Raw genomic sequence first — 27886 nt, forward strand, 5'->3', positions numbered from 1 at the left:
CACATGTATCCATGTATAGTGAGGACACGTCATACCACGTCTCCTGTAGTCACTTGTATCCACGTATAGTGAGGACACGTCATACCCTGTCTCTTGTAGTCCCATGTATCTATGTATAGTGAGGACAAGTCATACCACGTCTCTTTTAGTCACATGTATCCAAGTATAGTGAGGACACATCATACCACGTCTCCTGTAATCACATGTATCCATGTATAGTGAGGACACATCATACCACGTCTCCTGTAATCACATGTATCAATGTATAGTGAAGACACGTCACACCATGTCTCCTGTAATCACATGTATCCACGTATAGTGAGGACACGTCACACCACGTCTCCTGTAATCACATGTATCCATGTATAGTGAGGACACGTCACACCACGTCTCCTGTAATCACATGTATCCATGTATAGTGAAGACACGTCACACCACGTCTCCTATAATCACATGTATCCATGTATAGTGAAGACACGTCACACCACGTCTCCTATAATCACTTGTATCCACGTATAGTGAGGACACGTCATACCACGTCTCCTGTAATCACTTGTATCCATGTATATTGAGGAGACGTCTCCTGTAATCACATGTATCCACGTATAGTGAAGACACGTCACACCCCGTCTCCTGTAATCACTTGTATCCATGTATAGTGAAGACACGTCACACCACGTCTCCTATAATCACTTGTATCCACGTATAGTGAGGACACGTCACACCCCGTCTCCTGTAATCACATGTATCCATGTATAGTGAGGACACGTCACACCACGTCTCCTATAATCACATGTATCCATGTATAGTGAGGACACGTCACACCACGTCTCCTGTAATCACATGTATCCACGTATAGTGAGGACACGTCATACCACGTCTCCTGTAATCACATGTATCCATGTATAGTGAAGACACGTCACACCACATCTCCTATAATCACTTGTATCCACGTATAGTGAGGACACGTCACACCCTGTCTCCTGTAATCACATGTATCCATGTATAGTGAGGACACGTCACACCACGTCTCCTATAATCACATGTATCCATGTATAGTGAGGACACGTCACACCACGTCTCCTGTAATCACATGTATCCACGTATAGTGAGGACACGTCACACCACGTCTCCTGTAATCACATGTATCCATGCATAGTGAGGACACGTCACACCCCGTCTCCTGTAATCACTTGTATCCATGTATAGTGAGGACACGTCACACCACGTCTCCTATAATCACATGTATCCATGTATAGTGAGGACACGTCACACCCCATCTCCTGTAATCACATGTATCCACGTATATTGAGGAGACGTCACACCCCGTCTCCTGTAATCACATGTATCCATGTATAGTGAGGACACGTCACACCCCGTCTCCTGTAATCACTTGTATCCATGTATATTGAGGACACGTCACACCCCGTCTCCTGTAATCACATGTATCCACGTATAGTGAAAACACGTCACACCCCGTCTCCTGTAATCACTTGTATCCATGTATATTGAGGAGACGTCTCCTGTAATCACATGTATCCACGTATAGTGAAGACACGTCACACCACGTCTCCTGTAATCACATGTATCCATGTATAGTGAAGACACGTCACACCACGTCTCCTGTAATCACATGTATCCATGTATAGTGAGGACACGTCACACCACGTCTCCTGTAATCACATGTATCCACGTATAGTGAGGACACGTCATACCACGTCTCCTGTAATCACATGTATCCATGCATAGTGAGGACACGTCACACCCCGTCTCCTGTAATCACATGTATCCACGTATAGTGAGGACACGTCACACCACGTCTCCTGTAATCACATGTATCCATGTATAGTGAAGACACGTCACACCACGTCTCCTATAATCACTTGTATCCACGTATAGTGAGGACACGTCACACCCCGTCTCCTGTAATCACATGTATCCATGTATAGTGAGGACACGTCACACCACGTCTCCTATAATCACATGTATCCACGTATAGTGAGGACACGTCACACCACGTCTCTTGTAATCACATGTATCCATGTATAGTGAGGACACGTCACACCCCGTCTCCTGTAATCACTTGTATCCACGTATAGTGAGGACACGTCACACCCCGTCTCCTGTAATCACATGTATCCATGTATAGTGAGGACACGTCACACCCCGTCTCCTGTAATCACATGTATCCATGTATAGTGAGGACACGTCACACCACGTCTCTCCTGTAATCACATGTATCCATGTATAGTGAGGACACGTCACACCCCGTCTCTCCTGTAATCACATGTATCCATGTATAGTGAGGACACGTCACACCCCGTCTCCTGTAATCACATGTATCCACGTATAGTGAGGACACGTCACACCACGTCTCCTGTAGTCACATGTATCCACGTATAGTGAAGACACGTCACACCCCGTCTCCTGTAATCACTTGTATCCATGTATAGTGAGGACACGTCACACCCCGTCTCCTGTAATCACATGTATCCATGTATAGTGAGGACACGTCACACCACGTCCTCTTAGTTATGGGTTGGCAGTAATTTCTTAATTTCTATCTTTTTTCCAGCTGTAATTGTAACTCGCTGATGCCTCCACCGGTAAAAGTTGTAGTTGCTGGTGATCAGAGTTATCTCAGCGTTATACTTCGCTTCTTCGTAGAGCAGCTCGCTGGAAAGACTCCAGATTGGCTCTGCTACCTCCGGTTCCTCGTTCTGCCTCTTGGTAAGTCTGAGTATTGACTGCTCTTTCAGCGTGGCATGGGCTGCGTCATCTCACCATGAAATGCGACCCCAAAAGTAAGCCAGGGCAATAAGATGCAAAATATCAGAGGGAGGTATCGGGGTACCCATGTGGGCTCAAGTGCTCATGTTTGGGTCTAGTATGAAGGATGAAAATGATTTTACACTTCTCCTAGTACTCATGAGGACAGGCTAGCTCTAGGAGCACAGGACCCTTGGGGGACAGGCTAGCTGTGGGAGCACAAGGAGGCCTGGGAGCATGGGCTAGCTCTAGGAGCATGGGACGCCTTGGGGGACAGGCTAGCTGTGGGAGCACAACGAGGCCTGGGAGCATGGGCTAGCTCTAGGAGCACAGGACGCCTTGGGGCACAGGCTAGATGTGGGAGCACAAGGAGGCCTGGGAGCACAGACTAGCTCTAGGAGCACGGGATGCCTTGGGGGACAGGCTAGCTCTAGAAGCACAGGACCCTTGGGGGACAGGCTAGCTGTGGGAGCACAAGGAGGCCTAGGAGCATGGGCTAGCTCTAGGAGCATGGGACGCCTTGGGGGACAGGCTAGCTGTGGGAGCACAAGGAGGCCTGGGAGCATAGGCTATCTCTAGGAGCACAGGACCCTTGGGGGACAGGCTAGCTGTGGGAGCACAAGGAGGCCTGGGAGCATGAGCTAGCTCTAGGAGCATGGGACGCCTTGGGGGACAGGCTAGCTGTGGGAGCACAAGGAGGCCTAGGAGCATGGGCTAGCTCTAGGAGCATGGGACGCCTTGGGGGACAGGCTAGCTGTGTGAGCACAAGGAGGCCTAGGAGCATGGACTAGCTCTAGGAGCATGGGACGCCTTGGGGGACAGGCTAGCTGTGGGAGCACAACAAGGCCTGGGACCATGGGCTAGCTCTAGGAGCACAGGACACCTTGGGGGACAGGCTAGATGTGGGAGCACAAGGAGGCCTGGGAGCACAGACTAGCTCTAGGAGCATGGGACGCCTTGGGGGACAGGTTAGCTGTGGGAGCACAACAAGGCCTGGGAGCATGGGCTAGCTCTAGGAGCACAGGACACCTTGGGGCACAGGCTAGATGTGGGAGCACAAGGAGGCCTGGGAGCACAGACTAGCTCTAGGAGCACAGGACCCTTGGGGGACAGGCTAGCTGTGGGAGCACAACAAGGCCTGGGAGCATGGGCTAGCTCTAGGAGCACAGGACACCTTGGGGGACAGGCTAGATGTGGGAGCACAAGGAGGCCTGGGAGCACAGACTAGCTCTAGGAGCACAGGACCCTTGGGGGACAGGCTAGCTGTGGGAGCACAACAAGGCCTGGGAGCATGGGCTAGCTCTAGGAGCATGGGATGCCTTGGGGCACAGGCTAGCTGTGGGAGCACAAGGAGGCCTGGGAGCACAGACTAGCTCTAGGAGCATGGGACGCTTTGGGGGACAGGCTAGCTGTGGGAGCACAATGAAGCCTGGGAGCATGGGCTAGCTTTAGGAGCACAGGACACCTTGGGGGACAGGCTAGCTGTGGGAGCACAAGGAGGCCTGGGAGCATCGGCTAGCTCTAGGAGCACGGGATGCCTTGGGGGACAGGCTAGCTGTGGGAGCACAAAGAGGCCTGGGAGCATGGGCTAACTCTAGGAGCACAGACTCCTTGAGGGACAGGCTAGCTGTGGGAGCTCAAGGAGGCCTGGGAGCACAGACTAGCTTTAGGAGCATGGGATGCCTTGAGGTACAGGCTAGCTTTGGGAGCACAAGGAGGCCTGGGGCATGGGCTAGCTCTAGGAGCAGGTGACGCCTTGGGGCACAGGCTAGCTGTGGGGAGCACAAGGAGGCCTGGGAGCACAGACTAGCTCTTGGAGCTTGTTCTGGAAGTGTGGGTTGCCTTGGGAGTGCGATTGGCTTGGGAGTACAGGCTAGCTCTGGGTGCATGTGGCGGTATGTGAGTGCGGGTTTGTCCAGAGAAGTCGGGTTGGCTTGGGAGTACAGGCTAGCTCTGGGAGCATGTGGCGGTATGTGAGCTCGGGCTTGTTCTGGGAGTGCAGGTTGCCTTTGGATTGCAGGTTGGCTTAGGAGTACAGGCTAGCTCTGGGAGCATGTGGCAGTATATGAGCTCGGGCTTGTTCTGGGAGTACGGGTTGGCTTGGGAGTGCGGGTTGGCTTGAGGGTAAAGGCTAGCTCTGAGAGCATGTGGCGGTATGTGAACTCGGGCTTGTTCTGGGAGTTCCGGTTGACTTGGGAGTTCCAGTTGGCTTGGGAGTGTGGGTTGGCTTGGTAGTTCCGGTTGGCTTGGGAGTGCGGGTTGGCTTGGGAGTTCCGGTTGGCTTGGGAGTGTGGATTGGCTTGGGAGTACAGGCTAGTTCTGGGAGCATGTGGCGGTATGTGAGCTCGGGCTTGTCCGGAAAAGGCGGGTTGGCTTGGGAGAACAGGCTAGCTCTGGGAGCACGTGGCGGTATGTGAGCTCGGGCTTGTTCTGGGAGTGCAGGTTGGCTTGGGAGTGTGGGTTGGCTTGGTAGTATAGGCTAGCTCTAGGAGTATGTGGCGGTATGTGAGTTCGGGCTTATTCTGGGAGTGTGGGTTGCCTAGGGATTGTGGGTTGGCTTAGGAGTACATGATAGTTCTGGGAGCATGTGGCAGTATGTGAGCTCGGGCTTGTTCTGGGAGTGCGGGTTGGCTTGGGAGTACAGGCTAGCTCTGGGAGCATGTGGCGGTATGTGAGCTCAGGCTTGTTCTGGGAGTGTGGGTTGCCTAGGGATTGCGGGTTGGCTTAGGAGTACAGGCTAGTTCTGGGAGCATGTGGCAGTATGTGAGCTCGGGCTTGTTCTGGGAGTGCAGGTTGGTTTGGGAGTACAGGCTAACTCTGGGAGCATGTGGCGGTTTTTGAGCTTGGGCTTGTTCTGGGAGTGCGGGTTGGCTTGGGAGTGCGGGTTGGCTTGGGAGTACAGGCTAGCTCTGAGAGCATGTGGCAGTTTTTGAGCTCAGGCTTGTTCTGGGAGTGCGGGTTGGCTTGGGAGTACAGGCTAGCTCTGGAGCATGTGGCGGTTTTTGAGCTTGGGCTTGTTCTGGGAGTGCGGGTTGGCTTGTGAGTGCGGGTTGGCTTGGGAGTGCAGTCTAGCTCTGGGAGTGGGAAGCCCTGGAAAAACCAGGTAGTCACAGAGGTTGTACAAATATCTCAGGTACAAAACTCCACCCTCCTTGGCTTCCCAACACAAAACCCACACCCAGGTGCACAACACCAGCCAGTAAAGCCTAGTCACCCTCCCATGACAATAGGGACACACCAGTGGGTGGGACCAGGCAGATGGGAACACCCACCTAGGGGTCCTGAGGTGTCAGGGGAGGGAACACAACAGTCAAGTTGGAGTTGAGTTAAGTGGCAGTGAGTTGAGGAGAGGAGTCTGAGTCAGACAGTGAAGAAAACAGTACTGACAGTTGAAGTGGCAGCGGAGTCAGGGGTTGGGGCCCCTGGACTGCCGGACTAGGTGGCAGACGGCAAGCAGGACCACAAACGACGGAGATCCGGTCGCGGGAGACCTTAAGTGGACCGGGGCAGGGTTGTAGCCCGTTGGTGCCGACAGCGGGAATCCGGTCTGGAGGCCGTGCACAGTCGGAGTGCCTAGACCCTAGGACGAGGAAGGTTTCAAGCCCCTTGTCAATTGACCAGCCGGGGACGAGGTTTCAGGCCTTTTTCCACAGTAAGCCCAGAGAGCGAAACGGAAGCCCAACGCGGGGGATAGGGTGTCCGCCAGAACCCACAGAGATCCCAAGGGTCAGATTTCACGGGCCACAGCTCCCAACATACAAAGTACCAGGAGTAGACTTCCCCATTTCAAGCGGAGTCGTCCCATTGAAGACACAAACCCTGAGTGCAGGAGGAAGGGACCTCTGTTTGCTACTCCAGGGTGTGGGACCCGAGTACACCCGCCGAAGGCAACTGGTCACTGGCAATTTGGTTTACTCTGTGTGCAATTCTTTGGAACTGTGTGTACACCATCCATCCCCGGTCCAACCCTGCATGACACTCTCCGCAGCCACCACTCCCGTTCACCTGGGCCCCCGGACTACACCTCCCCTACCCGTGGAGGGGATACCATCCTGCTGCCCCGCTCCATCAGCCTCGGGCGTCCCATCACCAGGCAGCGGCGGTGTCACCAATTCTCACCACAACCCACGGGTGGAGTCACTGACAAACTACTCCCTTGTAAATACTCCCTTCCTACGGTTGTGAGGACAGACAGCTGTACGAGCCCGGGTGTGGCTATCACTCGAGCCACAGTAACAACCTGGATCCGAGCAGCCCCTGCAGCGGCCCGGCCCCCGTCCACAACAGGAGCATGTGGCAGTATGTGAGCTCGGGCTTGTTCTGGGAGTGCGGGTTGGCTTGGGAGTACAGGCTAGCTCTGGGAGCATGTGGTGGTATGTGAGCTCGGGCTTGTTCTGGGAGTGCGGGTTGGCTTGGGAGTACAGGCTAGCTCTGGGAGCATGTGGTGGTATGTGAGCTCGGGCTTGTTCTGGGAGTGCGGGTTGGCTTGGGAGTACAGGCTAGCTCTGGGAGCATGTGGCGGTATGTGAGCTCGGGCTTGTTCTGGGAGTGCGGGTTGGCTTGGGAGTACAGGCTAGCTCTGGGAGCATGTGGCAGTATGTGAGCTCGGGCTTGTTCTGGGAGTGCGGGTTGGCTTGGGAGTACAGGCTAGCTCTGGGAGCATGTGGCGGTATGTGAGCTCGGGCTTGTTCTGGGAGTGCGGGTTGGCTTGGGAGTACAGGCTAGCTCTGGGAGCATGTGGCGGTATGTGAGCTCGGGCTTGTTCTGGGAGTGCGGGTTGGCTTGGGAGTACAGGCTAGCTCTGGGAGCATGTGGTGGTATGTGAGCTCGGGCTTGTTCTGGGAGTGCGGGTTGGCTTGGGAGTACAGGCTAGCTCTGGGAGCATGCGGTGGTATGTGAGCTCGGGCTTGTTCTGGGAGTGCGGGTTGGCTTGGGAGTACAGGCTAGCTCTGGGAGCATGTGGTGGTATGTGAGCTCGGGCTTGTTCTGGGAGTGCGGGTTGGCTTGGGAGTACAGGCTAGCTCTGGGAGCATGTGGCGGTATGTGAGCTCGGGCTTGTTCTGGGAGTGCGGGTTGGCTTGGGAGTACAGGCTAGCTCTGGGAGCATGTGGCGGTATGTGAGCTCGGGCTTGTTGTGGGAGTGCGGGTTGGCTTTGGAGTGCGGGTTGGTTTGGGAGTACAGGCTAGCTCAGGGAGCATGTGGCAGTATATGAGCTCGGGCTTGTTCTGGGAGTGCGGGTTGGCTTGGGAGTACAGGCTAGCTCTGGGAGCATGTGGCGGTATGTGAGCTCAAGCTTGTTCTGGGAGTGCGGGTTGGCTTTGGAGTGCGGGTTGGCTTGGGAGTACAGGCTAGCTCAGGGAGCATGTGGCAGTATGTGAGCTCGGGCTTGTTCTGGGAGTGCGGGTTGGCTTGGGAGTACAGGCTAGCTCTGGGAGCATGTGGTGGTATGTGAGCTCGGGCTTGTTCTGGGAGTGCGGGTTGGCTTGGGAGTACAGGCTAGCTCTGGGAGCATGTGGCGATATGTGAGCTCGGGCTTGTTCTGGGAGTGCGGGTTGGCTTGGGAGTACAGGCTAGCTCTGGGAGCATGTGGCGATATGTGAGCTCGGGCTTGTTCTGGGAGTGCGGATTGGCTTGGGAGTACAGGCTAGCTCTGGGAGCATGTGGCGGTATGTGAGCTCGGGCTTGTTGTGGGAGTGCGGGTTGGCTTTGGAGTGCGGGTTGGTTTGGGAGTACAGGCTAGCTCAGGGAGCATGTGGCAGTATGTGAGCTCGGGCTTGTTCTGGGAGTGCGGGTTGGCTTGGGAGTACAGGCTAGCTCTGGGAGCATGTGGCGGTATGTGAGCTCGGGCTTGTTCTGGGAGTGCGGGTTGGCTTTGGAGTGCGGGTTGGCTTGGGAGTACAGGCTAGCTCAGGGAGCATGTGGCAGTATGTGAGCTCGGGCTTGTTCTGGGAGTGCGGGTTGGCTTGGGAGTACAGGCTAGCTCTGGGAGCATGTGGCGGTATGTGAGCTCGGGCTTGTTCTGGGAGTGCGGGTTGGCTTGGGAGTACAGGCTAGCTCTGGGAGCATGTGGCGGTATGTGAGCTCGGGCTTGTTCTGGGAGTGCGGGTTGGCTTTGGAGTGCGGGTTGGCTTGGGAGTACAGGCTAGCTCAGGGAGCATGTGGCAGTATGTGAGCTCGGGCTTGTTCTGGGAGTGTGGGTTGGCTTGGGAGTACAGGCTAGCTCTGGGAGCATGTGGCGGTATGTGAGCTCGGGCTTGTTATGGGAGTGCGGGTTGGCTTTGGAGTGAGGGTTGGCTTGGGAGTACAGGCTAGCTCAGGGAGCATGTGGCAGTATGTGAGCTCGGGCTTGTTATGGGAGTGCGGGTTGGCTTTGGAGTGCGGGTTGGCTTGGGAGTACAGGCTAGTTCTGGGAGCATGTGGTGGTATGTGAGCTCGGGCTTCTTCTGGGAGTGCGTGTTGGCTTTGGGGTGCGGGTTGGCTTGGGAGTACAGGCTAGCTCTGGGAGCATGTGGCGGAATGTGAGCTCGGGCTTGTTATCGGAGTGCGGGTTGGCTTGGGAGTACAGGCTAGCTCAGGGAGCATGTGGTGGTATGTGAGCTCGGGCTTGTTCTGGGAGTGCGGGTTGGCTTGGGAGTACAGGCTAGCTCAGGGAGCATGTGGTGGTATGTGAGCTCGGGCTTGTTCTGGGAGTGCGGGTTGGCTTGGGAGTAGAGGCTAGCTCTGGGAGCATGTGGCGGTATGTGAGCTCGGGCTTGTTCTGGGAGTGCGGGTTGGCTTTGGAGTGCGGGTTGGCTTGGGAGTACAGGCTAGCTCTGGGAGCATGTGGCGGTATGTGAGCTCGGGCTTGTTCTGGGAGTGCGGGTTGGCTTGGGAGTACAGGCTAGCTCTGGGAGCATGTGGTGGTATGTGAGCTCGGGCTTGTTCTGGGAGTGCGGGTTGGCTTGGGAGTACAGGCTAGCTCTGGGAGCATGTGGCGGTATGTGAGCTCAGGCTTCTTCTGGGAGTTGGCTTGTGAACTGTATGTCAGTCACCACTTTCTACAAATGTCATCAGTGGCACACGCTGACCATCGCATGAGCAGGAGGTCCTGGTGGAGACTCATGCGAGGTCTTGCTGGGGCAGTCACACTGCGATTCTGTGCGGTCACCCCACTGGTGATAGTCTATAGCTGGTCGCTCCTGGGAATATGACAGCCGGTGACTGCTGCCCATAGCGGTGATGTTTTATCATATGCTTAGATTAATATTCTGCACCTTTATCTTCCCGCTCAGGTCCCCATCCTGTGGCAAGATATCTGGCCTCATTTGACAGCAAATATAATGCCCTCTTTATGGACACGGCCTGGAGAGATTCATTCAGTCAAGGGGAGCCCCTGGCTTCAGGTGGGATATCTTACTGTCTATGCAGAGCGCTGATATCACATACATTACATTTGCAGTCATTATCTTTGTTACTTCATTCTGTCACTATCCCAAAATGCATCAGAACAGCATCACCTGCCCATGTAGAGCCTGCCCCAATCCTGCCTACTGCGAGAACACTGTGATTCCTTCCTTCTATAAGAGTAAGCTGCTATAAGTATACAGCTGTCATCTCCTTCATTATACGTGTGTGACAAGAGCTGTGCAGCAATCATCAGTAGCTGCGATAGCATCAGGAATCCCCCTCTGTGGAGAACTTTAGTGGCAAAGTCCATACAGAAAGTTCTGGTGACCAATGTCAGAGAATATAAAGCCATACCATTCCTTGTAGAAGGGGGTATCACAGAGAGATCACATGAGGAAAGTGAGCAAAGGAAAGCACGAATTTCCAGATAGAGTGGAACAGGAAAAAAGGTAATGCTAGCTATGTACCAGAAGACGTTATATGTATGTGTGTATGTGTCACATAGTGTCCGGCTCTAACCTTACCAGGTGTCATGGCGTCTTCTGACCCTGTTCTGACCCTGTTGACACCTGACCACCTCATGCTTTTGTGTTGCTCACTTAGGGCTGGATATCAATCAGTTGTGTGATTACTAATGATCGGTCTAGCAGGAGTTAATTCCTTCTGGCCTGTGGATTGCTGCTAGGGTCACGGGTTTCTGCAGACGTATCACGGCCGCCTCCGCCCTTTATAAGATGGTGGAACCTGCTCTTCCCCGTTGAAAATAGCTTCTGCGATTCTGGTCCATGTGCATGGTGATCCAGCTTCTGGTGTGTTGTGGAAATCTTCTTGTCATTCATTATTTCCTTCCTTTTCTTTATTTCCTCCTGAGCACGTTTTGTCTATACCTCTGTGAGGGATTGCTGGGAATTTGAGTTTTGGTCACCCCAGTCTTTTGTGTGGGATTTACCATTCCAGTCCCGGCCCTCTCCTGGGTTGGGGTGAGGGGGTATTAGAAGAGGGCTATTTAGGAGTTATGGCTACACTGGCGGTCCAGACCTCGCCACCATTGTGCGTACCTCTGGGATGAGGGACAGGTATGGCCACCTTGCCTGAGGGCCAGTTTAGGAGTCCCATTTCCAATTCTACGTCACCCATCGTGACATTATTATTGGCCCATTCAAATTTCTCCATAGATCCTATGGCTTCCCTTGTGAGGCAGTTGCAAGCTCTGTCTCTCCAGGTGGCAGAATTTAAAGGCGCAGTCCAGTCTTCTTCCCCAGCACAATCTGGGTTGGTTGCCGGATCACCTGAACCTAAACTGCCTTTTCTGAAGCGGTTTGCTGGGGATTGTAGCCGGTTTGCCTCCATATCTGGGAGGCGTGTAAATTATATTTCCATTTGTGTCCGCTTTCCTCTGGGAATGAGACACAGCAGGTGGGTATTGCGGCCTCACCTCTTAGTGGGGACCCACAATCCTTTCCTCCTGGTTCCCCTGTGTTTGGGCCTGTGTTTGTGTTTCTGCGCCCGGTCTCCTCTACGACGATCCTGATACGGTGTTGTTGGCTGAGTCTGGGATCCGTTCACTTCTACAGGGGAGTCAGCCGGCTAAGGATTACTTCACTCAATTCGGTCAGTGGACACACAGTGTCTTAAGAGCCAGCTTGTTCAGGGTGTTTCTCAGAGGATAAAGGGGTCCTTGGTGATGTATGAGACCCCCCTTTCTGGAGTGCGCCATGGCTCTGGTAATCCAAATAGATCGCCGGTTCCGTCTGAGGTCTCCATATACTAAATCCATCTGAGAAGAGGCAGCAAGTGATTCTTGATAGTGGCTCAGGGGCCAATATTATTGATGAACAGTTAAGGGTTAACAAGTTGTGGCCCTATATGAATTTTTATCATCGGCTCTCTCCCAAGGGGTCTTCAGGGATTGTGTACATGGATAGAACTCGGTATAGGGGTCCTCCATTCTGAGCGGGTAACATGCCGTTTTCTCAAAGACCTTCCTACACAAATTGTGTTAGGATTCCCATGGTTCATACTACACAATCCGGTAGTTGACGTTATTCAGTGGAGCTCTTACTGTAAGAATCACTGTGTGGAGACCTGTGTAAACCGTAACCTCCAGGATCCCTGATCCGTTGTCAGTCTAAGGCTATGTGCGCACGTTGCGTTCTATTACGCAGCGTGTAAGTCACTGCATGTGCGTCTCAGCGCGCAGTCGAAAAGCTACGTTCTGAGACGCATTGTAACTGCAGAATTCCTGCTGAATTCATGCGTTCTGGATGAATTTTTGACATTTGACACTTTTGACAGTGCGGTCCCACTCGTCTCTGCTGCAAGTCTATGGGGATGCAGCAGAGCCGAGTGGGACCGCACTGTCAAAAAGAGCATGGCTGGCTGCGAGACATAGCCACGCGATCAGAATGAACTCAGATGAACTTCACCCTACTTCATTGTGATCGCATGGCTCTGTGCGTGTGCCGCGGCTTGATTTGCGATCACAGGTGAAGGACTCACCGGTGACCACAAATCTCCGAGTGACTGAAGTGAGCCGCGCGATCACCGGTGCCGCCACTCAGGTTACCTGCGGCCAGCTCGAGTCCTTCACCCGAGACCTGTGGCCGCAGGTAACCTGAGTGACGTCTTTGCTAACAGTGCGACTCACTTCAGTTGCTGCATGGAGCTGACAGAGAGCGGCAGTGTTCTACGGCCGCTCCTGTCAGCTTCATGTAGCAGAGCTGGATGCGTCGTGGGACCTCGTGAGGATTGACCTGGAGGGATGTTTGGAGATTTTAATAAAGTGGTGAAAGAGGGTGTTTTTTTGTCTTTTATTTCAAATAAAGGATTTTTTGGGGTGTATGCGTTTATTTACTTTCACTTTCAGGTTAATCATTGGGGGTGTCTCATAGACGCTTGCAATGATTAACGTAGGACTTAGTGACAGCTATGGGCTGCCATTAACTCCTTATTACCCAGATTGCCACCGCACCAGGGCAATTCTGGATGAGCTGGGTAGAGTCCCGGGACTGTCGCATCTAATCGATGCGGCAATTCCGGGCGGTTGCTGGCTGATATTTTTAGGCTGGGGGGCTCCCCATAATGTGAGGCTCCCCATCCTGAGATTACCAGCCTTCAGCCGTGTGGCTTTATCTTGGCTAGTGTCAAAATTTGGGGGACCGCACGCCGATTTTTTTTAATTATTTATTTATTTTACTGCACTACATAGACCCGCCCACCGGCGGCTGCGATTGGTTGCAGTGAGACAGCTGTCACACAGCGTGGGGACGTGTCTGACTGCAACCAATTATAGGCGTCGGTGGGCGGGGGAAGCAGTGGATACGAGATGGAGTAATGAGCGGCTGGCATTTTCAAAAGCTGGAGAAGCCGCCACAGTGTGATAGTCGTGCAGCGCCGCACCGGTGTTCGGTCAGTGATCGGTGAGTATAAGAGAGGGGGGAGAGGGATAGACCGACAGAGAGAGAGAGACCGACCGACATTGCAACCAAAACGCACAAAAGAAGTGACATGTTGCTTTTTAGAATGCAGCGTCTTGGCAGCATGCAAATCGCTGCGTTATAAAACGCAACGTGGGGATGGAATTTGCACAATCTTTATAGATTGTGCTGGGGACGCAGGACGCATGCAGTTACGCTGCAGTGCAATATGCAGCGTAACTGCATGCAAATACGCAACGTGGGCACATAGCCTAATGATGTGTTCTCTGAGAAGGGTTGTCAGGAGCTGCCACCACACAGACCTTACGGCTGCACCATAAGTCTGAAGCCAGGTTCCTAATTACCTAAGTGCGAGATGTATAATCTGTCCGGTCCTGAGAGGCTCTCAAAGGTTACATAATGGACAGTTAGGCCAATGGTCACATTAGGCCGTCCTCTTCTCCGATAGCAGCTGGGTTTTTGTTTGTTAAAAAGAAAGATGGTGGACTCTTTCCGTGTCTGGATTTCAGGGAGCTAAACCAGATTACGGTTTGTGACGCATACCCTATGCCTCCGATCCTGGACCTATTTAACCCGATTTCTAGTGCAAAATGGTTCTCTATTTTAGGGGGTCTATAACCTGATTCAGGTTCGACAGGGGATGAGTGAAATATGGCATTTTATTTCAAATCTGTTTTATTATTAAGTTTATAAATCAAGCATACATCTTGAACATTTATAAAGATTATAAAACATAAACAGTGATCTCTCAGTTTCGGAATGACAAAAATAACATCACATTGTAGATTTCATTGGAACTCTATAAGCTATCCTTATGCTAACACTCCATGACAATCCATACACTAGAAATCAGAGTTCCAGCTAAACATGTCTTCCTGATAATTGACAAGACCACTCTCAGCATAAAACAATCCCCTTTTAAGTTATTGAATAAACATTTAAGAAAAAGTAGAAAACTAGAGAAAAAAAAAAAAAAAGAACAGATATAAGCTTAGAAAAGAAGGAATCAAATAGAGTGAAGAAAGTAGGGTAAAGAGGGGGTTGGGGAAAAAAGTGTGTGGGGAGAGGGGAAGACAAGGTATGTCACCATTTCTCATCCCAAATAACCTGCCAGACTCACCGTGAACTCAGGAGACTCCATGAACGTAATCCACGGTCCCCACACTGTGATAAATTTTTCCGTGAGCCCATTTAGTTCAGCTGTGAGTTCCTCCATTCTCTGGAGGTTTGCCATCTCCTCTACCCAGTCAGCTAACGTGGGGCATCTAGTCTGTTTCCAGTATCTGGGAATAATTATACGGGCTGCCGCTAAACAAAATCGCAGCAGGTCCCTCTTTTGTGACTTGAATGAACCTGGGAGGATAGAGAGGAGGTCCACCTGGGGAGATCTCTCCACCTCACCCCCACTCATCTTTTTATACAGAGAAAACACTGAGTCCCAGAATGGTTGCAATTTAGCACAGCTCCACCATATATGTAACATAGACCCTTTTTCTGTACCACATCTCCAGCACATGTCGGACACTGAGGGAAAGATAGCATGCAATTTGGTCGGGTATTGGTACCACCTTGTGAGAATTTTATAGTTTTTCTCTTGGGCGGCACAAGCCAGAGAAAGTTTGTGGGTCCACAGAAACGCCCTGCTCCATCTGTCCTCCGAAATGTCCTCTCCCAGTTCCTCTCCCCATCTATAGACAAATTTGGGTTTGTCCGACATGTCTCTCTGGTTCAGCATTTTATAAATAAGAGAGATGACATGCCCAGGTGACGAACCCTGCAAGAACAATTTCTCAAATGGAGTAGGGGGGGTCCTCAACTTCCTCTCCCTGTCCTGGTTGGATAGAAACGATTTCAGCTGCATATATTCTATCCAGGAAACCTCTCTCCCTGTGGCCCGTAGAGATGCATAAGGGGGCAGGGTATTTCCCTGGAGCACATGAAAAAAACGAGTTTCCTCCACCCGAGCATATCCCAGAAATTTATTGGAATGAAGCCCCGGAGGGAACTCCTGGTTGCCAAAGAGGGGGGTAAGTGGACCCCTCCCCTGTGAGAGAGAACCCCTCTTAACCTCACCGTCCCACGTCCCCATCACTGTCCAAATAAACTCCATTCCCTTCTCTATCTGTGACCTACTCTCCTTTCCCATCCACGAGAGGAAGTGCAAAGGGACTCCCAATCCGTCCTGTTCGATCGCGACCCATTGTTTCAAGTTCCTATGGAAGTGCCAATCCATTATCCTCGTTAGAATAGTTGCCCTGTAGTATAACTGGAAATTTGGGAGCCCTGCCCCTCCATTATTTTTGTGTCTGGTAAGAGTTTTTATGCTTGTCCGAGGTCTCCTATTCCCCCAAACGAACCTTGACAAAGCCGTCCGAATTTTGGAAAAGTAACTCCCCGGCAGCTGAATAGGTACCGTTTGGAACAAGAAAAGAAACCTAGGAAGAACATCCATTTTAATAGCGTTGATACGCCCAAACCACGATAGTCTTTTTTTGTCGTACTTCTTTAAATCCCTAATTGTCCTCTCTAACAGGGGTAGAAAATTATGATGCATAATTTTTGTTGGATCCCGAGGTACAACTACCCCCAGATATTTTATAGCTGACGGTTGCCACTTAAAGGGAAAATTTTGGGTTGTACGGGCTAGATCTTCCGCCGACAGGGTCACATTCATAGCCTCTGATTTAGAGAAGTTCACTTTAAAATTACTTAAGTTACCAAACTCCTCGAACTCTTTGAGCAAAGACGGGAAGGATATGTGTGGCTGGGAAATAAACATGAGAAGGTCGTCAGCAAATAAAGCTAACTTGCGATTCCCTCCCCCGGCCTCTATCCCATGGATACTAGCATTATTTCTTATGGCGACCGCGAGATGCTCCATGACAATGACGTAGAGCAGAGGTGACAATGGACATCCTTGCCTTGTTCCATTGTGGACCTGAAACGATGACGACAGAAACCCATCCGTCCTAACTTTTGCTGAGGGTCTCGAATAAAGGGACGCAATCCTATCTAAAAAATTTTTGCCCAAACCCACCTGCTTTAGAGCGGCCATCATGAAATTCCAACTGACCCGGTCAAAGGCCTTCTCCGCATCCACTGAGAGTAAACACATGGGAAGAGAATGAGCCCTCGACCGGGTCATCAGGAGGAACAGTTTGTTGGTATTGTCACGCGCCTCCCGACCTTGTACGAACCCCACTTGATCTGTGTGTATTATCCCGGGCAAGGAAAGAGCAAGTCTGTTGGCTAAGGCTTTGGAAAAAAGTTTTAGGTCTAGATTGATCAGTGAAATGGGTCTGTAATTTGTAACTAACATGTGATCCTTCCCCGGTTTGGGGATAACACATATATGGGCTTCGAGAGATTGCGCCACCCATTGGGAATTTTCTGAGATGGAATTAAATACTTTAGTCAAGAACGGGGATAGCTGAGTTTGGAATATTTTATAAAATTTAGGGGTGAACCCATCTGGACCCGGACTTTTGCCTGAGGGAGATTCTTTAATGATAGATGCCACTTCTGCTTCTGTAAAGTCCGTCTCTAAATTTTCAACCTCAGCGCTGGGTATAACCGGTAGGGCCGTTCTGGATACGTAGTCGTTTATTTTATTTTCTAATGCGTCATGTGGCATGTCTCCAAATTTGCCCTTTATGTTATATAGGTCTCTATAATACTTTTGGAACTGTTCCGCGATGAGAGTTGGGTTCTGAGTCGAAGAGCCGTCTGCTTGTTTAATCATGGGAATGTGGCTGGGGTCTCCCCTAGGGTGTAGAATCCTAGCTAGTGGTCTACCACATTTATCTGCATACTCATAGAGGAATCTTTTTATTCTAGTCCTATGTCGCTCATACTGTCGGTCGAGAATCGATTTAAGCTCCTCTCTATTTTTGACTAGCTCCGCCAGTGTCAAAGGTGATAATGTCTTCTTATGGGCCCTTTCCAGATCTGAAATATTCTGAAGTAGGGACAAAATGGTTTGGGCTCTCTCTCTCTTAAGCCTAGCCCCATGTTTGATCAAAACCCCTCTCAACACACATTTAAGTGCCTCCCACTGCACGGGAAGGGCTGTGGGGTCTTCTGAGTGTATTTCTAAAAATTCATCAATCGTGTTCTGTAGATCCTTCATGCACCCCTGATCCCCAAGCAGACTATCGTTCAGCCGCCAAGACCACGGCCTCCCTGCCCCATCTGGGATAGTAAGGCTCAGGAATATAGGAGCGTGGTCAGACCAGGATATACTGCCTATAGAGGCCTGTATCTACCAAGTCAGAGCCTTTTGGCTCACAAGAAACAGGTCTATGCGGCTGTACGAGGAGTGAGCCGGGGAGAAGTATGTGTAGTCACGCTCCACTGGGTGTAACGTTCTCCACACATCTACCAATCGAAGCTCTTGTATTGAGCGTTTAACTTTTGTTAGCTTTCTGAGAGAGAGAAAATTGTGTCCCGAAGTTGTATCTACCTTAGGGTCCAAAGTGAAGTTTAAATCGCCACCCACGATCACGGTCCCTTCTGCGAATTCATCCAATGATGACAGGAGAGAGGAGCAGGACGTCGCCGGATCTCTGTTTGGTAAATACCAATTGACAATGGTAAAGATAGATGAATTAACATTAATTTTCAGAAAAATGAATCTTCCCTCAGTGTCCACTCTCGTGTCCAGAACCGTGTGCACCAGGGCTTTATGGATGCCTATAGACACCCCTTTTGATTTTGACTCTGGGTTGGTGCTATGGTGCTATGGACCCATTTGGTGTAATATCTGTCTTTAAAGTTAGGGAGGTGACCAGTTTTGAAATGTGTTTCCTGAATCAATAATATATGGACTCGTTTCTTATGCATGTCAAAGAATACCTGAGACCGTTTTTGCGGGACATTGAGGCCTCTCACATTCAATGAGCCAAAGGTAATCTGCGTCATTCTGAGGAGGAGGAACGGTGAGGAACCGGGAAGTAGGGTCAGAGGATGGGGATGGGAAGAGAGGTGTGGGTGGAGAGAATAGAGAAGGTTAGGAGAGGGGGAGAGAAAGAAAAAAAAAAAAAAAAAGAGGGGGGGGTAGAAGGATTAAGTATATAAAGGAAACTACAAACAAAGAGAGAGTACCGTAGGCAAAAAGGTCAAAGCACCTCTTGCCTGTAGGGTCGTAACGTGACCCTTATACTTGGTCAAATAGACTAGAGGTAAATGCAGAAAAATAAGAATCTCTATATACCAGGGATGTTAATCCTACGCCACTACCCTGTGGCGTGTTATCCCAATCAGGGAGGGAACTTTCCACAAAGGAGCCCCCTGCCCTGGACTAAAAAACAACTTTTAACTATATATATTTTGATTTGCAACTAAAGCTCTGTATAAAGAAGGGAGAAGGGGCTTTGAGAGGGTATTGTACCTTATAATGTTGAGGGGCGCCCCCCATTACACCCAGGATGGAAGGAGGGAACCCCCCACCCCCCTGTCCAGGGCGATACAATAACCCCACAACGCGAAATTCCCATCAGGACCAGGGGATAGACTCCATCGTACTGTGATCCTATAACCAAAATCATACTAGAACAATTTAATCCACCATTCTCTTATACATCAGACCGGCCTCCCTCCTCTTTCTCTATGAAAGCCACGCATCCGATCACCGGCTGGGACGATGACTCCCCCCCCCATTGGAAAGTCCGGCCAGTCCTCTATAGGCACTAATGGAATGTCCAAGGCCGCGGTGAACGAGGGTAAATCCGCCGGAGACCGAAGAACATGCATTCGTCCCGCGTGCCGAACCTGCAGGCGGAAGGGGAACCCCCAGCTATATGGAAACTCGTATGAGCGGAGAATGTCCAGCAGAGGTTTAAGAGCTCTTCTCCTTTGTAAGGTAAAACGGGATAGATCTTGTAGAATCTGGATTTGGCTCCCCTCATACGATGGTGATACTCCACTGCGGAGCTTAAACAGAATGGCCTCCTTAATAACATAGCGGTGGACCCTACAGATCACATCCTGAGGTCGGTCGTTCTGGGCTGGTTTGGGGCCCAACGCTCTATGCGCTCTATCCAATTCCAGGGGTTGGCTCGATGGTTCACCCAGAATATTATTGAAGATCACTTGAAGGGTGCCATGTAAGTCCTTGGACTCGACAGACTCAGGCAGGCCGCGCACTCTGAGATTGTTTCTTCGGCCCCTATTTTCAGCATCATCCATTGCTTCAACCACGTATTGTATTTGGCGGGAGTGTTGTTCTAATAGTGCCCCGTGGGCCTGTGAAGTGTCCTCCATATTCTGAATTTTAGCTGCCTGCACTTGACTCTGGGTGTCCACTCTCTCCACCTCCCCCTTCAGGGCTGACAGCTCTGTGCGGTACGCCTGCTCCAGCCTGGTTATATATGCCTCCATATCTTCCCTGGTGGGTATAGCTGAGAAACGTGCCCGCATCTCATTAAGCTCTGTCAGAACTCCTGACTCTTGTGTTGTTGTTATGGCTGGCCCTGACCCTGCATGCTTGTCTGCATTTGGTAACTTTAGATTTATGTTGTGCTTCTCCCTGGGTATGGTCTCACTTCTGTCAGGGACCTGTAACTCATTTGCAGTGCAGTGTCCCCCCTCCTGAAATTCCTCACACTCCTGCATGTGTGTTATAGGAAAGGACGTTACTTCCCCCTCCAGAGGCCTCCAGGCTTCAGGGCTAGTGTTTGTATCAGCAGGCACTTCCCCCGTGCTTCTCACTCCGGGTTTCCCCTGTACCTGTAATCTTGGGCTGTCTGGCCTTATCTTCTGTATCTCCTCTTCACTCCAGGTGGTCTCTCCTCTCAGTCGCGTCAGCTGCTGAGCCTTTCCCTGCATCTCCATAGCTGCCATCTCACTGCTGCACGCTGAGCTCACCTCGTGTGTAGCCTTAGCAGCCATCTTGGGTGCCACCTGTGAAGCTTCTCTCTGCCCCGGCCTGGATAAAAAGTGTTTGATCCCTCTCTCCTCCGATTGTGAAGCTCTGCTGCTGCACCCCTGGTATCTCCCTCGTCTCCTCCGCTGCATAGCCTGTGTTGCAGAGTCCTCAGTTGCGTGGATCATCAGTTATAAAGTCCAGTGGCAGGAGCTAAGACAAGTCACGTCCTCACTCCTTCATAGCCAGGACACGCCCCTCCGGAATATGGCATTTTATACACCTGAGGGTCACTTTCAAAATCCAGTGATGCCATATGACATAACCAATGCGCCTGCGGTTTTTCAACATTTTGACAATGATATATTTGCTCACCTGTTGAGGAAGTTTGTTATATATCTGGGTGACATTCTCATTTATTCTCTAGATCTCAGGTCACACATGGAACATGTCAAACAGGTGTTACTTACGGCTAACAAGCTGTACGCTAAGCTTGGGAAATGTTTATTTGCTGTACCGCAGTTACCGTTTCTGTTACATTATTTTCGCCTCTGGGTTTAGGATGGATCCTGCCAAGTTACAGGCTATTCTAAAATGGGACCGTCCTGAAAATCTTAAGGCGCTGCAAAGGTTTTTGGATTTTGCCAACTATTACATAAAGTTTATTACGATTTTTTTTTGCTATAGCGAGACCCCTGACTGACATGATGAAGAAAGGTACGGACTTCTCTGCCCAGTCTGACAGTGCTTTACATGCGTTTCACTGTTTGGAAAAATGCTTCACGTCAGCACCGGTTCTTATGCAGCCCAATGTGTCACTTCCCCTTACTGTGGAGGTTTATGCTTCTGAGGTAGGGGTAGGGGTTATTTTGTCTCAGGGGTCTAAAACTATATCAGAAAACTGACCAACAGCTTCCACAAGTGTGAACAGGCGCCAACTGAAAAAACAACATAATTACAAAAACATATGCAGTGGCACACAAAGGCACTGCATTACTGCTCAGGGTCCATCGGTTGGTAAACGTCACCCATGTGCCTTCAATGCTAAGACGTTATCGCCGGCTGAACAAAATTATGACATTGGTAATAGGGAATTACTTGCATCAAATTGGCATTTGGGGAATGGCGACACTTTTTGGAAGGGGCCGTTCACCCTGTCACTGTCTCGAGTCAGCTGATCGCCTTTCTCCGAGACAAGCTCAGTGGTCGTTGTTCTTTAAGAGGTTTAATTTTTTTGTTCTCTACCGTCCTGGCTCTAGGAACACTAAAGCAGAAGCTTTGTCCAGGAGTTTTCTGGGAGGAGAACTTTACGAGGAAGCAGTGCCCATCCTGCAGAAGGTGGTGTCAACGCTCAATTCTGAGGTTGAGTCTGAGAGTACGGAGGCCCAGGATGAGGCACCGTCTGGGGTTTCAGCTACCAAGTCTTTTGTGCCCCTGAATGTCCGCACCCATAACATCTCCTCTCTGTGATCCCCCCAGGGCGTGGTCGGAACTGTTGGGGCCCAGGATTGTGAGCCGTGGTTGTCATCGGCCTGTGGCTGGTTGGAGGGGCAGATACAACTGGAGAGGGCCGGGGAGTAGGAGCAGGCTGTGGCTTATTGTCCAGAAGCCCCCTCCATTGCCGTCAGATAGTAAGGGCCTCATCAGCCAGGGCTGCAGCTCTATCCAAGGTGCACCGCATGCGCTCTCTGACCCATTCCCGTATTTCTGAGGGACACTTGTACAGAAATTGTTCTATAAGAAATACCTGTATAACATCTTCCACAGTGAAGGTGTCTTCCGCTTCCAGCCATCTCTGACATGCCTGGGACATTTTATGGCCATACATCCTAAACGATCCCCCCGTGGTGTATGGGAGGTCCCGGAACTGTGCCCTATGTGAGTCTGGGGTGATGGCATGGTAATCCAAGATAGTCTGCTTTACAATGTTGTAATCCCGGTTCTGCTGTGAGTCAATGGTGTGATAAGTCTTTGCCAGGCTTCCGGTCAGGAGTCCCACCAACAAACGCATCCAGCCAGACTGAGGAACCTCCATCACCGCACACTGCTGCTCAAAGTCCTTAAAGAACCCTTCCACATTCCGGAAGCCTCATCAAATGGCTTGAAGTCCGCCCGGGTAATCCGCACAGGCTCCAGGATCGCTGGGTTTACACTCCCAGTCACATTACTCCCTCTGTCGGACTCCATTGCTTCTGGTCTCCGCTATGCTCGGCGAGCAGCCTGCTCCTTATATTCCTGAGATACACTGGGGCCAAGAGCTGCCATCTCTTCTTCGAACCACACCAGCCACTGGCTTTTTGGGGCAGGGATCCCCGTCCCCAGTGGTTGTCCGTCAGACATCTGGGAGGAGATGGACTGGCTCTCACCCACCAGTAGATCAATTAAGGCTTCTTTACTCAGTCCCTGGTAGCTCAGGCCCAGATCTTTGGCTCTCTCCTTTAGACTGGAAGCAATCCAGTTTCTGTAATCACTCTGTGGGTGGATCTCCATTAGGCTGTGCTCTTTTGATCCCACCACTGCCACCAGTTGTCACGGGGTCCTTCTCCCATATCACACAATCAACAGAGCGAGAGATGGCGGTACAATCCAAAGAGCATTTATTGCAAGCAAATCAAAACAGTCCATAAGATAATCCACAAAATAGAGGGTAAAATTAATCCAGTAACACAAATATAGTCCGGTAAGCGATAAATGTCCAGGTCTCTCTCTGAGAAGTCTCAGCGTCTACCAGAGGATCAATCTTCCTGCTTCATTCTTGAAGTTCTCCAACAGACTGCTAATCTCCAAGTAAAACCGAGAGTTTAGTTGAATCCCTGGAACCCTCCCCCAGACCTAGGAACAGAAACACTGTAGGGGGTGATTATCTACTGACAATAGAATGTACACATAAGCAGTACAAATAATGGATAGTGAACTTCGCCTAAACATGAACCCACACAAAATGGTACATGACCCACAATATCCCACCATCACAACCTGTCCCTCCTTTTTAATAAGTGAGTATGCCATGAGGTCTACACGGACCTCTGACCATCTCCCTTAAGTCCATGTTGCTCAGCTGTGGATAGTCTATGGTTCTTCTTGCTGGGACAGTCCATCAGCATTCCGGTGTTGGCTTCCACACTTGTATTGGATGGAAAAGCTGTAGATAGTCCCTTGTACAGCGGTAGGGCTGTAAGGACAAGCTTCCCTCTGTGTCCTACTTCACTCAAACTGTGTTTCCTGCACCCACAAATCAACACTGTAGATCTCCCACATCATTTCCTAGGAGAATATCTGCAGGCAGGCCGCTCATCATCCCAACCACACATTGCTTGACTCCAAAGCCAAAGTCCAGATTCACAGTCGCCTTTGGAATATTCCTTTTTTGTTCTCCACCCAATTCAATAACAATCCCTGTTCCATGATGTATTGCCTCTGGCCGAACCACCCGGGGATCAGCTATTGTGAGAAATGCCCCAGAATCACAAAATCCAATGACTCTCTGACCATCCAGCACAACCTCCTGTAAGTGCTTACTTTGATGGTAAGAGGAACTCAGGGCTGTGGCTCGCACCCCATGAACCCCTAGTGGCCGACCATGAGTGTCTGAATCATTAGGCAAGTTAACTTGAAGGGGTGAGAACTCTTCCCCCATTGTGTTCGGCTGTAGAGAATGAACAGGTCGATTTGTTGCAAGATCATTCCTCAATCGACCAACAGAGCAAGTGTTTTGCAAATGCCCAGGCTGTCCACATCGATAACATCTCCTCTGCGTCGTACTCCTTCCAATGTGCATTCTGGAGAAGGCAGTAGGAGTACTCTGTGGGTGGATCTCCATTAGGCTGTGCTCTTTTGATCCCACCACTGCCACCAGTTGTCACGGGGTCCTTCTCCCATATCACACAATCAACAGAGCGAGAGATGGCGGTACAATCCAAAGAGCATTTATTCCAAGCAAATCAAAATGGTCAAATTAATCCAGTAACACAAATATAGTCCGGTAAGCGATAAATGTCCAGGTCTCTCTCTGAGAAGTCTCAGCTTCTACCAGAGGATCAATCTTCCTGCTTCATTCTTGATACAGGTAAAATATATCTTTGTACCGTGTTAGCCAGTAGAGAAAAAAAACAGTTTGTTTAAAAGAACTGAGAGTCCTCAGTGGTTGATACCTTTTAATGGTAACTGAAAAGATGGTAAGAATAGCAGCTTTCGAGACTACTCGTGTCTCTTCATCAGGCATGGTTTGCTTCATTCTTAAAGTTCTCCAACAGACTGCTAATCTCCAAGTAAAACAGAGAGTTTAGTTGAATCCCTGGACCCCTCCCCCAGACCTAGGGACAGAAACACTGTAGGGGGTGATTATCTACAGACAATGCAATGTACACATAAGCAGTACAAATAATGGATAGTGAACCACGCCTAAACATGAACCCACACAAAATGGTACATGACCCACAATATCCCACCATCACAACCCCAAATACAGGATCCCAAGAAGACTCATGGCTGTACTAGCTCAAAAGGGAGGGTGAAAAAATTAAAAGGGGTCTGAATACTTATGACCATGTGATATTTCAGTTTTTCTTGTTTAAACATATGCAAAAATGTCTACATTTCTGTGTGTTTTTTTCTGTGAAGAGGGGGGATGGGGGATGGGGGATGAGGTGCAGAGTGTACATTAATGAGAAAAAAATGAACTTTTTTTAACTTACCGAATGTTTGCTTGGTTCAAATTTTTGTGTATTGGTTTCGTATGTTACTTTTTGAACCAGTTACCCATGGCTATTTCTGAGCAGTAGGTGGCAGGGATTTATATTATCATTGGATATTACTGTGTGTGTATGTATACATATATATATATATATATATATATATATATATATGTATGTATGCATGAATGTATATGTGCGTGTGTGTGTGTGTGTGTGTGTGTATATATATATATATATATATATATATATATATACATACACACACGTGTGTGTGTGTGTATATATGTATATATGTATATATATATATATGTATATATGTATGTATGTAAGTATATGTATATACAGTTAGGTCTAGAAATCTTTGGCCAGTGACACAATTTTGGCGAGTTGGGCTCTGCATGCCACCACATTGGATTTGAAATGAAACCTCTACAACAGAATTCAAGTGCAGATTGTAACGTTTAATTTGAAGGTTTGAACAAAAATATCTGATAGAAATTGTAGGAATTGTCACATTTCTTTACAAACACTCCACATTTTAGGAGGTCAAAAGTAATTGGACAAATAAACCAAACCCAAACAAAATATTTTTATTTTCAATATTTTGTTGCGAATCCTTTGGAGGCAATCACTGCCTTAAGTCTGGAACCCATGGACATCACCAAACGCTGGGTTTCCTCCTTCTTAATGCTTTGCCAGGCCTTTACAGCCGCAGCCTTCAGGTCTTGCTTGTTTGTGGGTCTTTCCGTCTTAAGTCTGGATTTGAGCAAGTGAAATGCATGCTCAATTGGGTTAAGATCTGGTGATTGACTTGGCCATTGCAGAATGTTCCACTTTTTTGCACTCATGAACTCCTGGGTAGCTTTGGCTGTATGCTTGGGGTCATTGTCCATCTGTGCTATGAAGCGCCGTCCGATCAACTTTGCGGCATTTGGCTGAATCTGGGCTGAAAGTATATCCCGGTACACTTCAGAATTCATCCGGCTACTCTTGTCTGCTGTTATGTCATCAATAAACACAAGTGACCCAGTGCCATTGAAAGCCATGCATGCCCATGCCATCACGTTGCCTCCACCATGTTTTACAGAGGATGTGGTGTGCCTTGGATCATGTGCCGTTCCCTTTCTTCTCCACACTTTTTTCTTCCCATCATTCTGGTACAGGTTGATCTTGGTCTCATCTGTCCATAGAATACTTTTCCAGAACTGAGCTGGCTTCATGAGGTGTTTTTCAGCAAATTTAACTCTGGCCTGTCTATTTTTGGAATTGATGAATGGTTTGCATCTAGATGTGAACCCTTTGTATTTACTTTCATGGAGTCTTCTCTTTACTGTTGACTTAGAGACAGATACACCTACTTCACTGAGAGTGTTCTGGACTTCAGTTGATGTTGTGAACGGGTTCTTCTTCACCAAAGAAAGTATGCGGCGATCATCCACCACTGTTGTCATCCGTGGACGCCAAGGCCTTTTTGAGTTCCCAAGCTCACCAGTCAATTCCTTTTTTCTCAGAATGTACCCGACTGTTGATTTTGCTACTCCAAGCATGTCTGCTATCTCTCTGATGGATTTTTTCTTTTTTTTCAGCCTCAGGATGTTCTGCTTCACCTCAATTGAGAGTTCCTTAGACCGCATGTTGTCTGGTCACAGCAACAGCTTCCAAATGCAAAACCACACACCTGTAATCAACCCCAGACCTTTTAACTACTTCATTGATTACAGGTTAACGAGGAAGACGCCTTCAGAGTTAATTGCAGCCCTTAGAGTCCCTTGTCCAATTACTTTTGGTCCCTTGAAAAAGAGGAGGCTATGCATTACAGAGCTATGATTCTAAACCCTTTCTCCGATTTGGATGTGAAAACTCTCATATTGCAGCTGGGAGTGTGCACTTTCAGCCCATATTATATATAATTGTATTTCTGAACATGTTTTTGTAAACAGCTAAAATAACAAAACTTGTGTCACTGTCCAAATATTTCTGGCCCTGACTGTATATGTATATATATATATATATATATATATATATATATATATATATATGAGTGTATAGGGAGTGTATATATATGTATGTATGTATGTATACAGTGCCTACAAGTAGTATTCAACCCCCTGCAGATTTAGCAGGTTTACACATTCGGAATAACTTGGCATTGTGACATTTGGACTGTAGATCAGCCTGGAAGTGTGAAATGCAGCAAAAAAGAATGTTATTTCTTTTCTTTTTTTTTTTTTTTAAATTGTGAAACGTTTATTCAGAGGGTCATTTATTATTCAACCCCTCAATCCACAAGAATTCTGTTTTGGTTCCCCTAAAGTTTTAAGAAGTATTTCAGGCACAAAGAACAATGAGCTTCACATGTTTGGATTAATTATCTCTTTTTCCAGCCTTTTCTGACTAATTAAGACCCTCCCCAAACTTGTGAACAGCACTCATACTTGGTCAATATGGGAAAGACAAAGGAGCATTCCAAGGCCATCAGAGACAAGATCGTGGAGCGTCACAAGGCTGGCAAGGGGTACAAAACCCTTTCCAAGGAGTTGGGCCTACCTGTCTCCACTGTTGGGAGCATCATCCGGAAGTGGAAGGCTTATGGAACTACTGTTAGCCTTCCACGGCCTGGACAGCCTTTGAAAGTTTCCACCCGTGCCGAGGCCAGGCTTGTCCGAAGAGTCAAGGCTAACCCAAGGACAACAAGGATGGAGCTCCGGGAAGATCTCATGGCAGTGGGGACATTGGT

At 49.4% G+C, this 27886-nt stretch overlaps 1 protein-coding gene across 1 annotated transcript in view; it reads left to right on the forward strand.

Moving 5' to 3' along the window:
• Positions 1-27886, forward strand: part of LOC142295829 (phosphofurin acidic cluster sorting protein 1-like) — a 330571-nt gene that overhangs the window by 252703 nt on the left and 49982 nt on the right. The window contains exons 10-11 of the mRNA XM_075338917.1: positions 2576-2730; positions 10042-10152. Of these exons, the coding sequence (XP_075195032.1) occupies positions 2576-2730; positions 10042-10152 (266 nt within the window). The remainder of the gene's footprint in view (positions 1-2575; positions 2731-10041; positions 10153-27886) is intronic.

This window comes from Anomaloglossus baeobatrachus, chromosome 3, assembly GCF_048569485.1.
Source record: "Anomaloglossus baeobatrachus isolate aAnoBae1 chromosome 3, aAnoBae1.hap1, whole genome shotgun sequence".
Classification (NCBI taxonomy): Eukaryota; Metazoa; Chordata; class Amphibia; order Anura; family Aromobatidae; genus Anomaloglossus; species Anomaloglossus baeobatrachus.